We start from the raw sequence: 15,355 nt of genomic DNA on the forward strand, positions 1-15,355 counted from the left end.
AAGCCCATGTGTTCCACACATGTGTGTGTATAGATAGATAGATAGATAGATAGATAGATAGATAGATAGATAGATAGATAGATAGATAGATAGATAGATATACACACACACAAAGATACACATACCCACACACTGGAGTATTATACAGTCATGAAAAGGATGAAATGCAGCCATTTTCAACAAAAATGGAGGAAATTTGAGAGAATTGTGTGCAGCAAATTGAGAACAATAAAAGCAAATACATTTATACACCAGACAAATCATTTATGTAAAAACACTTTTAAAAACCAGTGGACATTAACAAATGGTCCTGAGGGCTCTGAGATTAAGGAAGGGGGAGGGAAAGGGACATGGGCATACAAAGATGGTGGTGGGGGATGAAAGTTTCTTTGGTTTTGCTTTCATTTTTGCAATTTCATTCCTTATGTGAGTTTCACTGAAAAGAAAACTAATTACTTGGAGAGCTTTCATTGAAATTACCAAAAGATCCTACCTGACACATCAGCAAGCATAACTGGGGGCGCTTGGGCTGTGGAATTGAATCTTGATCTCAGCGTTCTCTGTCTGGTTAGGGCAGTCAAGCATAAATGTCAGGTTTTCTACTTAGTCAACTATTGGCTGAATACACTGACTAGTTATTTTAGAGCAGATTTTTCTGAAGATTTTTTTTGGGGGGAGGTGGAGTACATTCTTCATAGTGGTCTATTCTTAGTTTACCTCAATCATGAGGTACCAAGAATGAAATCCTACATGTATGTAGAAGGGAAATGCTAAGGACTTTCACTTGTTTTCACACACACACGCACACACATGCACGCACACACACATGCACACACACACCATGAAAGCTATCATCCCCCTGAAAAGGAAATATTCGCAAATGAGCTCTGCTTTGCAATAGTGACAAAAACTATCAGCACTAAAACAAACTCAATGCCAAGCAGTAAACGTAGGTTTAGGTTTGAGTCATTAGATTTAGGAATACATAGTTATAGGCCCCTGAAAACCCACAGTTTATTAATTACCTGAAATACTTTATCAATTCTTTTTTATAAATGATAATGCCCATCATAACTTAAAATCAAGACTCTCTAACCAGAAGTAAATTATAGCCTGTCAGCTTTTCTGGAGGGCAATCACACCACTTTTAAGTAAGATAATAAATCTGCAGAAATGGGCTGTTTGTAATTAAAATTAAGCATGGCAAGTCATTTCACGATCATTTATAAAGTCAAGTGCCTGTCAATAAAAGTTACATTTTCATTGTTATCACTTTCTTTAAATTATTCCCATTTGAGATGAATTACTTTCTGAGAAATGGTCCAGCTTTAGGGAATTCTGAAATATAATTGTTCTGGGCTTGGAAAAACTGTAGCTGTTTTCATGATATTCCACCCATGTGTTAAATGAGCATTCTCATTGACTCCAAAACTTTGAGTGAAATTATCACCATTAGTGAATTTTAACAAACACAAATAATTGTAACTTTTTGACCTACACTATATTTTTGTTTCCAATGAACACAAGAATAGTAGAATAATGAGTTCGTATGATGTCTGTCATGGAGCAATGACTAGTATAGCTCCGCTGTCAAATCCTTGGTTGGTGCAGTTTTTTGTTTTTTTTTTTAATTTAAAACTTGGATTAGTGATTAAGTTTGCCTCATTAGGAAATAATTGAATATAAGTAAATGTAGAGTTTATTTTAAAAATATGAACCACATAACATCTGTCCAACGCTTAATGCCATTATTAGTACAAAATATATCAAAAAGTATCTCTTCTATCTGGTTTGCACTAAAAGTTCTAGTAATAGTAGATCCCTAATGTGATGTTTGTCTTGCTATTGAAAGTGGTCACACCTATGCTTACCCAAGAGGGACTTCTAGATTGTTCACTCTTATGCATCCTGCCAACAATTCAAGCATCATATCCAGAGTTTCTATGGTGATTAGTCAACCTGCCTGCCCCACCACAGCAACTTAGGAACACCACCTCATCCTCACAGGCATCCTTCTCATGACTCTACATGAAATTTACTGATTTAACTACCTCCCTTCAAACATTGCACTGAGCATAACAGGTTCTCAATGAATACACTCTCCATCTATAAACAAGGTACAGAGTGTCACATACTTCTCATTAGTTACTTCTTCAGTGTATCCTAAAGATAATTTCTCTAAAAAAGTATTTCATTTTCCAACCCCTGATCATGTTAGTTAATTTCCTTCTACTGCCAATTTCATTTTTTGGTTAAAAATATAAATTCTCTAGTAGAACTCTAAAGATGTCACTATGTTCAATTTCACGCGAAGACAAATAGGACCCTCTTTGGTAGTTTGGCTTAGAACAGAGTTAAATTAATGGGATAGTTGTTCTATACCACGCTACCCAGGACTCCTATAAGTGAGTTAAAATAAATTTAGGCTGTACCTTAGCCAAGTATTAACATAAGCAGTCATGATGTTGGGTGATGAGCTAGGATTGCCACCCAACAAACCTATCAGTGGGAGAAATACCAGCAGAGAATGTAATTATTTTGTTTTTGTTTTTTAAAGATTATTTATGCATACAAGAACTGGGGTATAGGCCAGAGGTGCAGGGGGTGAGAGGATTCACCAGAGATAGAGTGGGGTATAGAACAGGCAGATCTACTGAAATACACTGCTGAGGGGAGCAGGGGGCAAGTCAGGAGAGGTCTGCTGCGCCATGTGGGTTGCTCCCTGTCCGGGGATGGAACTCGTGCTACAGTGGCTGGGGATAGCTTCATAGGTTGCATCTTAAGCCCTTTGCCACCAGGGAGACCCGTTAAACAGATTATTATGCCCAATCCTTACTAAAACAAGATGTCGGACTCTGACGAAAGGACTAGTGAGCCAATATCTCCCACTGTTGGCATTCTGATATCAGATTTGTGCACTGGCATCCTGTATCTTTTTGTAACAGAAAGGAGCTCTGGAAGATTAAGGATATTAATCTGAGAATTTTATCTCTGGCGATATCAAACTGTGAGACCTTTGGAAAGCTGTTTATAGCATTTGCTCATAATTATGGGTGACACTGAAGGAAGCATTAAGAACAGATCTTTTTTTTTTTTTTCACTGCTTATAACCTTCAAGTTACTTGTTTCTTTTTGTGCTGGACCATGTGTAATAGGTGAGCAGTTCCTTGTGCCATTTTCTTCAAGTCACTTGTTCCTGGACAAGCAACTTTGGAAGTCCTTTTGCGATGCAGGTGCTGACTCTGCACTTGTAGAAGTAAAGACATAAAGAAATCTGAACTCTAGTTCAAGTATGGTCAAATAACTAGAAGATTGTTCAAAGCCACGTGTCACGTGGCCCTTAAGCCAGCATCCTCTGGCCATCTGCAGGAGATTGCTGCCCCAAACATTTCCAGATCTTCCAACTTCATTACCGTGGATGTCTTTTCTTTAGTCCTTAGAGAGTCAAAATCTACAGCCTTTGTACAAACAATATCTGTCGCAAATGGCCTAGGGTAGGTTTCTAACGCTCAAGTCACAAGACTGCTTTCCAAAGAGGAGGCGTCTGTTTTCCAGAAAAAAAGCAATAAATTAAACAGTGAGGATAATAATGAAGCCACAGTAATTGTTTAAATGATTACCACACTATTTGTTTTGCATCAGCTATAAAAATGTCAGAAATATTCATTTCAATCGCTTCATTGTACAAATACTAAAAATCTGCTCTGACATCAGTCTGCTATTTGGATCCAGTTTTAAAAAGAAAGAAAAAAGGACAGAGCTAGACATTGGAGAGAATGCAGCCAGCCATCAAATTGTCTCAAGACAATAAAACATGTTTTGTTTTTTGGCTCTTTGGTGGGAAGTACGGATTATTTTTCTGTATATTATGTGCTTCCCAAAGATCTCTAATTGCAACTGATTCTCCATTGTAACTCAGGGTAATTATGTGGTATTTAGAAAATACTGGGCAAGCTTCTGTCCCTCAGTCCTGTCTGCACCACACATATGCTCTGTTACCTTAACTTCCCTGAATTACAGCTTTTAGTGCCTTCATCTGTAAAATAAAGGGATTAACAAAGAGTGCTAAAATTCTTTTGGACTCTAAACTTTCATCACACAAATTCAGAAATTTGAATTTCCTTTCAGTCCGGAAGTAAAAAGATGTGAATTTCAGCATTTAAGAAAAACAGCAAAACACACATGGTGACAATACCCATCTTTGCAGGTTGTTTCCTTAAGGTTTGGAACAAAAATTAAAATATTTCAATCTGAACGCCGGCAGGTGTAACCACGTACTTCTCAGACTAAGACAACATAAGCAGTCGGAGTGGCAAAGAGCTTAATTATAGTAATTCTCCCTATGTGTACTGTGTACTTCATTTAAGGTTTTCTGCTCTCTACAGCTTGTTTTTTTTTTTTTAATTGAATGTTGTTTTTTAAACAACTTTGTTTTGTTTTTTTTTTTTACATAGAACTGGGGTGCAGGCCAGATGTGCAGGGGGTGAGAGGATTCACCAGAGACAGAGCGGGGGACAGAACAGGCAGACTGACTGAAACCCACTGCTGAGGGAGCAGCGGGGAGACAGGCGAGCTCTGCTGCGCCATGTGGGTCATCTCCCTGGCCGGGGTTCGAACTCAGGCCATAGCAGGGATAGCACAGAAACTTCACCCCTAGGCACCAAGGAGGCCCATAAAGCTCTTTTAAATTATATTGTTGACAGCAACCCCTCAGAAAAATTATATACACATGAATAGCTTATTCTTGTAGGGAGATTTGTGCTCATTTTAGACTGCTCACTTTTTAAAACATTCTTGTCACTTGCAAGAATACTCACGCCTCTGCATGTATGTGTCTGTAGCAATAGGTATTTTTTCCTCCATTTCTATTGTATGGGAGTCACGAGAGGAGGGAGTTTCTTTGCAGATGGGGTCACTGAGGACATGGAGGGAACCGCAAGGGATAGTGAGGTGACTGCCCAGGACTAACAGCTACAGGCTGGTGCCCTCCTGGCCCCAGAGGAGGAGGAGAGAAGATAGGGAAGAACCCCAAGTGTTGTGTGACCGACTCAGGCCAAAGGGCAGAGACAAAACCTTCATAGGACACAACCAAATGGAGCAGCCTGGAGAGAAAACCTATAATAAGACTCTAACCTGTGGCCTCTCCCTCCCTCCAGCCTCCTGCCGTGGGTTCCCATTGCATATATCCAGGGAGAATCAGAGGGTGTAAGGTCCCCAGTACCATCTGATCCTGGGGCTGAGAGCAAGGTGGGGCAACACTGAGAAATGCTTGGAGCACCCAGCTCTAGCCCACCCCATGCTGAGACCCAGCTGACACAGGACATTGCGTGGCTGTGTTGATTGAGACATGTACCATGACACAGTGACCGCGACAAGACAAGTGGACACATCCATCTCCTCCCAGGCTTGTATCTTTGGTAAGATGACCCTGTGAGTGACTTTCAAGCACACAATGCAATGCCCTCAACTGTGTCACCTACCTGCCAGTGCGCCTGGAACCCGGTCACCTCGTAATTGGAACTTTGTACCCATCGAACACATTTACCCATTTGCCACCCCCGACCCCTCCCAACACACACCCCTACCTGCATCACCAGATGCTCTGTTTCTAGTGGTTTGTTCCATTTTGGTTCCACTGAGAAGTGAGACCACGCGGTGTTTGTCTCCTCTGCTTGATGTGCTGCCCTGGCAGGCTGCGACCTTCTGTGTCCTGTGCACCTGCCCCCTGCATGCAGCAGCCAGGCAGTCCTCCGGGACACACAGGGGCTTCTCAGGAGCCCTGTTCTCACATTCCTTGCCCCCTGCAGGGTGTCTGGGAGACAGGGCTGGTCAGCACACATGGACCCACCTGTGGTTTTCCTGGCTCCCAGAGGGTTCATTATGTGTGTTGCCTTAACTTACCATTAAGTCCCTAGCCAGTGAATTTTTTCTTCAGTTTTTGGCTCCTATAAGCGATGCTGCAATAGATACTTTGAATATGACTTTGTGGAAGTGGGCTAATAGATCTGTGGGGTCAATTCTCAGACATGAATTAGCCAATTCAAATTTTACTTGCATTTGAAATGAATAACCCTCCGAACTCTTGGGGCTCACTTCAGGAACCCAGAAGTGCTTTTCCATTAATTTTCAGAGAGATGATCCCTTCCAGCGCCATCCATGTTGCTGCAAATTGCATGTGTTTATCTTTTTTGAATGCTGAGTAATATTCCATGGTATATATGTACCACATCTTCTTGATCCAGTCATCTATTTTTGGGCATTTGGGCTGTTTCCAAAGCTTAGCTATTGTAAATAGAGCTGCTATAAACATAGCGGTGCAGGTGTTCTTTGGAATTGATGTTTCTGTGTCCTTTGGGTAAATACCTAGGAGTGGAATTGCTGGATCATATGGAAGCTCTATGTTTAGTAGGTCCAGAAATCTCCACATAGCAGGAATCTAGAAAACTTAAATAAGGGACCAGGAAAATGAATAACTATAAGAAAGTGAAAATCAAAATCAACAAAAAACTATGAACCAGAGACACTTTTTGGGGGGTGGGGGCCGGGAGGGGAGGGATTGGGGTCAGAATGGGGCATGTGCAGTTGTATGGGGGAATATAAAAATAAAATTTATTATTTAAAAAAAAAAATTTTCAGAGAGATGATCAATGGAATCTCATGGAAATAACATCTGTGCTTCTGGAATATGAATGGCATTAAATATTTTTCTCTATATAAAAATTATAAGTATTTTATTTTTGGACTCTCCCCATTTATGCGTGCCCTTTGCTTTTGTATTAATTGGGTTTCTTATTGAAATATAAATATTATTCTTTTAAATTAATTCATTTTTGTATTGCACTGATAGTTCCCAGCACTGCATATGATTTAGGGTGCAGGTTCACACCTCCTTAGATGTATGTTGCCACACAGCACCCCCCATGCTCCACCGTTGGGCCCTCTGCCTCCTTTCTGCCCGCTCCCTCCCCTGTAGTGGCCTCAATTCTGCAACCATAATCCAGGGTTTGTTTTGGTTTGGTTTTGTCATTTCCTTTAGTTTTCCTCTATACTCCACATATATGAAAGCAAACTTTTATGTTTGTATTTCTCCTTTGGATTGATTTTACTTAGCATCATCCCCTGCAGCTCCATCATGTTGTTGTGAAAGGCAAAAGTTTATCTTTTTAGAGCCGAGTATCCTAGAGGAACCGACTCTTTGCCATATGACAAATGTTTCCCACTTTGTTGGTCCACTTTGACCTTGCTTGTGTTTGACTGTACCAATATTTCTTAAAATGTTATGTGGTCAAGTTTGCTAATCTTCACTTTGTGGTTCCTGGTTTTGGTGTCTTCATTAGAAATACCTTCTGTAGGTACCGATTATGACATATGCTCCATCACGCTTTATTATTATCCTGTTCTTTTTTATATTTAAATCTTGTATCTACCTGAAATTTATCTTGGGTTGAGAAAAAGTAGGGAATTTCATTTACTTTCTCTCACACAAGTCACTGGTTGTCTGATAACATTTATTGATTAATTCATTGTCCATACTGATCTAACATGTCACCATTGGCATATTTAATTCATATATATATATATATATGTATTTGTATTCACTTCTGGAGTCTCAATTCTATTCCACCTGTCTCCCTTTCTCTTAATGCACCAATATTTACATTTACTATAGACCATTTAAGTCTTTTATTATGCAGTAGCAGAACTCTTACCTGCTTATGCTATAATTTTAGAGCATTCCTGCCAGATATATGTGCGTGTATATATAAAATGTATAAAAATTTGACAATTCACAATGACTTTTATAATTTCTCATTAGAAATGTTTGTTTTTCCAACAAGATTTAGGCTCCTTGAATGTCTTTCTTTTTTCTTTCTGGGGCTCCTCTTCCTGCCCCCCATTTTCATATATATTTTCCTTTTCTTTTAACTTGTATCTTGCCCTAAGTTTTCCCTAGTGTGCTCCTGCAGTTGGTGATTTAAGACCCAGCCAAAGGTGGTGAGGAAGTTGCTCATGGATAAGAAGTTATCGATAGGAAATATGTAATCCAAACCTGATTCGTAAAACAGATGTGGCTCCTCCGTGCATGCTCTGAGTGGGTATAAATCGCCCAGTATTTCAGGAGCCTGCCTTTCCCAATCAATTCTTCCTTCTCACATCAAGTTGTTGTGGTTATCTCGTTCCGAGTAACAAGATAAGATAAGGTGAGGCTGAGCTAACGCTTAATAACATTTTTAGAAGTGCTTATAGTTATTCTAAATTTAACTCATTTGGGAAAAAGAAAACAAGTCATTATGAGTTTAAATTTAGAACTTAGTGTCTTAAAAGTTTTGATAGGGTTTGAAATTTCCCCACGTTTAGTTATATAAGAAAAGCCACTGCCTCAGGCTGAAAATTCTCTGTTTATTCCTAGTTCCTAAACACAGAATAGCAGAGGCATTTTGAATTAATTCACTTCCAACTCATTATTTAATAATGTAGTCGCCTTAATCTCTTGTTCCCCTGCAGTCTCATTATACTTCAGATTTGTATGATCCTTTACTCAGAGCATTAAAACAGCTATTTTTGCCAATTTCCTGCCTTTAGCTGACCCTCCAGTCTGTTGTGTTTGTTATTACTACTTTAAAATCTTAAAACATCAGGGACCTCCTGGTGCCACAACGGGTTGAGCACAGCACTGTGAAGCTGTTCCCAGCCTCTGCAGCACGAGTTTGATCCCCGGCCAGCCAGGGAGAAACCCACGTGGCGCGGCACACCTCTCCTGTCTCCCTGCTGCTCCCCGCAGCAGTGTATTTCACCAGTCTGCCTGTTCTGCTCCCCACTGTGTCTCTGGTGAATCCTCTCACACCCCACACCTCTGGCCTGTACCCCAGTTCTTGTATGCATGAATAAATAAATCTAAAAAAACTATTGAAAAATTCTTAAAACATCAGTTCAAGCAACTTTACTGTTTAAGAGTCTTCGATATCTCACATAGTTAGTAAAAAATATTCAAAATCCCAAAGTCAGTTAAAACCTTTCTACTAGGTGTCAAGTAATACAGCTCCACACACACTTCTCTGCTGGTCTCTGGCTCTATTTTGCCTCTGGATAGATTTCAGCATCCTTGAGAAGTGGATGAACTACACATCATCACACAATCTCCCAGGAACATTGTGGCAATTAAACCTGTTGATCAGGAAGTTTGAGGGAACAGCAGGAGTGCTTACTCTCAGTAGACACTCAAAAATACACACTGAATGAATCCAAGAGGCTCTATTCTCCAGGAAAGTGGCTGACTTGGTCATCAATATTGTCTATGATTTGAACTCAGTGTAGCCACATCAGTTTAGTATCTATTGCTCTAGCCACTTTCATGACAAGTAACACACGCCAACACATAATGACTGAAACAACAATGATGTTACCACATATATTATGTGAGAATAGGAAGGTTAGATGTAGGTCAGCATGGGGGTGGATTAACTGAAGGTCTGTATTGGTTAGGATATGTTTGCTTTTTTAACAAAGACCAAAAATAACAGCAGCTTTAGTGATATAGAAATGTATTTCTTTTTTTTTTTTAAAGATTTATTTATTTGTTTGTTTTATTTATTTATTTATACAAGCACTGGGTACAGTCAGAAGCGCGGGAGGGTGAGAGAATTCACCAGAGCCAGAGCGGGGAGCAGAGCAGGCAGAAGGACCGAAGGACACTGCTGAGGGGAGCAGCGGGCGGCAGGAGAGGTCTGCTCGCCATGTGGGACCCTCCTCCGGTGGCCGGGGAGCAGCCGGGGATCGAACCGGCGCTGCAGAGGCTGCGGGCAGCTTTGCAACCCAGCGCTCAACCGCTGCACCACTGGGGAGGCCCCTAGAAATGTATTTCTTGCTCATAAATATCTTTGGGTCAGTGGCCCACGGCTGACAAGTTACTCAGAACACAGGATTCTGACCATTTTCCTTTGCCAGCCTCTTGTGAACTGAGATGCCTGCCCTGGGCTCACCGTCATAGGGTCGTTGCAGGAAGGAATTTGGTGGGGGGACTAAAAAGGGAGAATTGGGGATGTCGTGTCCCTGCAAGGGCCTCACCCCAACATTGCACGTGTCCACTTGGAATTAGTTACTTCCCCCAACTTAAAAGGGGCCTGGAAAATATTGAATTTATCTGGGCGACTCTGGGTCAAGACATAAATTCTACCGTGATTAGATTATTGTATGTCACGCTGAAGGGTCGCATGTGAAGTGGTGGGAGGGCCGGGGAAACACACAGTCTCAGATCAGACGTGCTGGGATGGGTCACAGCAGCCCTTTCCACACGCTGCACCCGTGCCCTCCCCACCCCAACCCCAGTGCTCCCGTCCTGAGCTTTTCTCCTCCTTCCCTGGTGTCCTCCTACTCAGAGACCCCTAGAGACCCGGAATCCCCTAAAGCCTTGTGCTTCAGTGTGATTCTCTGCTCGGCCGCCCGAGTGTCACCAGGAAGCTGTTGGAATTACAGCCTCTGACTCACGCCAGACCTAGAGTGTCAGAATCTTCATTTTAACAAGATTTCCAGGAGCTTCCTACACACATAAAATTCTGGGAAACACGGCGTCTTACAGGGCAGTCACTCAGGACCCGGAGACCCCATGTATCCCAACCCTGCACCCCTGCTCCTGGTTCCCACATCTAGCGCTGGAGCAGACTTGGGGAAATGCTGGGGTTCTCGCTGGGTTCGATAAGACTGCATGGGCTCTAAAACAACCCAAAGATTTGACTTGGCTTTTCCTTAAAACGATTTTAACTTTTAAACACTGTAGGGAAAAAAGAGAAAACATTTTCGAAGTGTTTTGAAGACGACCAATGTATTCAGTTGTGCTGTCAAAATAACATATTTTCGGATGTAAAAGGAAATCCTTGCTCTGTCTGTGTGTAATTAAGTAGCATCCATAGAGGACAAAGTCAGCTGCAGCGACCAAACTAATCGGGTACCATTTGCCTGATTCTTATATCTGTGAATATCAATTTTCTCAATTCCTTGCAATTAAAATCAACTATGGAAATAAAAGAGGTCCTCTGGGTAAAATAACCTGGCAACCTGGCAGCCGTCACCCATCACCCTGGATAGAATTGCTGCATGGAAACAGCTCCGCTGTCCACACTGATTCATTTTATATTTGAACTTTTTTAAAAATAGCTTGTTTCTTGTATGCACTGGGGTGTGAATACATTTCCTTTGAAATTAAATGCATTCTGAGCCTACGGTATTTTGGAGACCATTCCCGTAACAGAGAGGATGACTCCAGCTGAAGGCCCTCCAATGCCAGGGCTGTTTGGGGGTGCGCTAATGGGGAGCATCACCTCTGGGGCCCTCTGATTACGACAAATGACACCTGCCGACTTCTCCCTGTGTGTCCCCGACCCCGTTCAAGTAGAACAGCTGAACCGTTCTCATTCCTTTTGACGTGATGAAACTTGCAAGCTCAGACATGTTATGAAGCAAATTACACATTTCCGGTGGCCTCGTAAAATAGTTCACTAGAGCAAGAGTTTGCATTTAGGAGTAATATCACATGTTTAAAAAAATCTCCACTTTGCAAAGTAAAAGAGGTATTTCCTCTGAAGTGCTTCAGTTCCCTGGTGAAAGCACTTAGCATCACACTTCTCTCTTCCCTCTGGAAACACAGTGCTTGAGAGTGAGCTGAACACCTTATCACGCAAAGAATCATGGCATAAAAATCTCTAACTCTAAAAGAGACAGATGCTCAAATATTTACCAAACAGTGTGACAATATAGTGGTTGAATGCAAATAGTTCCATGGGACTATCGGAGAAGAAACCAGTCACTAAGAAGGGGGAGCTATTCAGATTTTGATAACTGTTCCTAATTATTTTTAATATAGCAAAAAATATTAGGGTTTTCAATGCCATTTTAATGAATTTAATTTGACGATAAAACCTTTCTCACCACAGAGTGAAAATGCAAGCAATCAGCCTAAAGATAATGTAAATTTTAAAAATATAAGTTACAAGAAATAGGCATTAAACATAAAATATTATAGTCTCGTTTACATCAGATCAGGAGTCTTACTATTGAATTCTGAAAGTGCTCAGTTAACCTGACTTGATGGTCAGCTGTGTCTCAGGTGTGTAAAACCCACTAATCTTTTACGTTTTTGAGATTCGGATTTTCTGCTTTGTGCACATTTAAATTCCAACCTGGTTTTTCCTTGCCACTCAGTAGACTTCTGCACTGTTTCCCCCTGAATTAATTGTTATAATGAGCTGATGTAAATGACTTTCACTATTAGACTGAGCTAATATTCACACACAACAATTTAGAAAGTAAATACCCCACACAAGGCCGGCGTGTGCTGAATTGCAAAGTTAACAATCAGGATGTTTTTCACTTCCATGGCATTTTGGAACTTCCGTCCTGTCGCCACCTCCCACCATTGTGGACTCGGGAGCTATGTGGAGGTCCCTCCTGCAGAGACCGCCGTCCTTGCCTGGCTAAGAATGATTTTCAATATTTTAATTATAAAAATGCAGCCGTTTTAAAATCCAGGTGAAATATTCTAAACTTTATCAAGCCCTTTATTTAAATCCTACCCATAACTACTCTAGTACCCAAGTTCCTGTAGCATCTCATGTCTTCTTTCGGACTCATCCAGTTCTGCCTGGTGCTGTATTTCCCGTGAGCCTCCCCAGCCCATCCCAAAAGGCAATAAAGTCTTTGGAAAAGGAAGACATTGTGGTGGCCCAGGTAACACCAAATTCGTATGAAATATTACTACTCGGGCCTCCCTGGTGGCACAGCAGGTTGAGCGCAGCGCTGTGAGGCTGTCCAGCCTTTGTGGCACAAGTTTGATCCCTGGCCGGCCGGGGAGATACCCACATGGTGCGGCAGACCTCCCCTGACTCGCCCTCTGCTCCCCTCAGCAGTGTGTTTCGGTACATCTGCCTTTTCTGCTCCTTGCTCTCTCTGGTGAATCTTCTCACCCCCCGTGACTCTGGCTTGTACCCCACTTCTAAAAAAAAATTACTACTCAATAAATGGGAATTTCCCAGCCCCCATGATAAATAACATCACGCCTTTACTTTTCTTGGCTCCCCCACCAAGCCATGATATTCTTCCTTTTCCTCCTCTTATTATCCTGGCCATTCATTTAGGCTGAACCTGAAGTTTAATCATGCCCCACACCATGCCCCTCTTCGTATGGACTCTATGGTGCCTCATTTGACCCTGTGCTCACCGCCCTTCTCTTACGGTTTTTGTATCTACATTACATCTACTTTCCCAGACTCGAAAGCCTTGAAAGACAGTGACTAGTTCCTTTTCTGGCAGGACTGTGCATGTAGCAAGTGCTCCATAAATATTCCTTGTGCAATTAAGGTTTACAAAGATTTGTGCAAGAACAACCCTTCTACACAAGGATGGGGCACTCTGTGCCGACCTGGGCTTCACCTGCTATGGTGGAATCAAGAATGTCAGAGTTTGCAGCAGGAAGCTGCCATTCAGGGCATCTGATTAAGGGGCTGCACAGAGGATGGTTCTCAGCCCACTTCCTGTGGACTGAGAGTGGTGATTCTGTTGTTGTAATCTGTGGACTTCTCTATTTTGGAGCATTTCCTGTTAAAATCTGGAAATGTTCTGTGAACCCCAGCACTTACTCATCAATACCTTTGTTATTTGTGAGCATTCTAACCAGAATTATAAATTATAATCAGGTTGTAGGGAAGCCGGAGAGAGGGATTGATGGAAGGGCTAGAGGGGAGGTCAAGAGAAAGAAAAGCATATGGGCAGAAACAGGAGTGTCCAGGAATGGATTTCGAATTCACTCTTGCTAGGATCAGGTCAAGCTGTGAAGCTGTACTGGGGAGACTGTGATTGGCTATTCAGAGCTCCCCTTTTGTGGCCTCTGTGTCCTGCCCACCAGCCTTCTAGTGAAGGAATATAATCTCTAAACCGTCAATCTATTTATAAGATAAGTTAATTATTACATTTTTTAAATGAGAAATTGAGGCCCAGAAAAGTTAAATTCCATCTTCACAATTGGCTGTTAATAGAAAGACAGAGATGTGAGCACATACTGCATTTCCCCCTATATTGTCCTTGCTGTCTGTCTAAGTAGGTGACTCTCACTAGCCAGGTGGGCAGGTGGGTAGGGCAAGGAAAACCAATGTTTTTTCCTTGCTGTCACCCTGGCATCATTTCTAAAACTGAAATTGCTGTGAAAAACTCAGTGTTACCCCTGTCGGACCTGGCACTGGCGTTAAGGAGAATCGGACAGGAAACAAGATGGCTTATCTTCCATCCTCACCGGGAGGAAATTTAGCTAGTGCCTTTGTTTTTGAGCAAAAGGAAAAGAAAATGAATGTGTGATATGCAAATGAATCTCTCAACTGTTTGTTAATTTCTACTGTTTACTCAAAAATGGGAACCACCCGGCCTGTGATACATCATCTTTTGTGCGCTTGGCACCTTCCATCATGAATCCTATTAATCTGCTTAAACTAACAAGGATTAATTGCCTTGGTAAGGCAACCTGGCATTGAAATGATATATTGCCCAGACAGCTTGGAATTTGGCCACTCATAAATCTCGTTGGCTTGTTGGTTTATTTCTGTTTGTCTCTTTCCCTGACAGATGTGTGCCCAACCACTGCGAGCATGGCGGCAAGTGCGCGCAGACCTGGGACAGCTTCAGATGCACTTGTGATGAGACGGGGTACAGCGGGGCCACCTGCCACAACTGTGAGTGCCAGTTCCTCTCACTCTCAACCGTGGTTGAGAGGAAATCCTGGGACTCTGCGAGGCTTTCAATCTCAGCAACCTGAGCGGTCCACACACTAAATCGCTTGATTCCAGGGAACCCAGATCCTGTGGTTTCTTCTGCAGAATAGCATCCCGTGGTCACAGACAGCCCCTCGGAGCTACTGAGCCAACGCTTCCCATGTCCCCCAAATATGTCCTTGAGATTGGATTGCTGACCTTGGACTCGCCTCTCAGGGTCTCAGCCGTGTGTCTGGATGGATGGTTTGGGATGTTGTGCTCGTGTGTGAAGCTCTAACTGGGTCCCCACTTAACGCTTCAGCAGAGACGCAGACGGTGTGATTCAAACATTTAGTTTCCGCATGATGGTGTCTTGTCTCTATCACAATGATTGGGCTACGTTTTTTCAGATCAGAGTTGAACAGTGGAAGTTCATTGAAGTTGTAGATCTAGGAAAAAACATATGAAGGCAACATTTTCTAAGTGTTAAAAATAAGTAGAGATGCTGGGATGCTGGGAACACACAATAACACCTTGTCGCACATAACACCTTTAGCCTGGAAAGTTAAACAAAGAGTAAATCCTTGTCATTCAAGGAATATTTTAGAAGGAACATTCGTTAACTC

General features: G+C 42.0%; 1 protein-coding gene across 1 annotated transcript in view; it reads left to right on the forward strand.

The window, feature by feature from the left end:
* Positions 1–15,355, forward strand: part of CNTNAP2 (contactin associated protein 2) — a 1,162,155-nt gene that overhangs the window by 445,676 nt on the left and 701,124 nt on the right. Inside the window, exon 11 of the mRNA XM_037515219.2 lies at positions 14,605–14,711. Coding sequence (XP_037371116.2) covers positions 14,605–14,711 — 107 coding nt within the window. The remainder of the gene's footprint in view (positions 1–14,604; positions 14,712–15,355) is intronic.

This window comes from Talpa occidentalis, unplaced genomic scaffold, assembly GCF_014898055.3.
Source record: "Talpa occidentalis isolate TD23 unplaced genomic scaffold, MPIMG_talOcc4v2.1, whole genome shotgun sequence".
Lineage (NCBI taxonomy): Eukaryota > Metazoa > Chordata > Mammalia > Eulipotyphla > Talpidae > Talpa > Talpa occidentalis.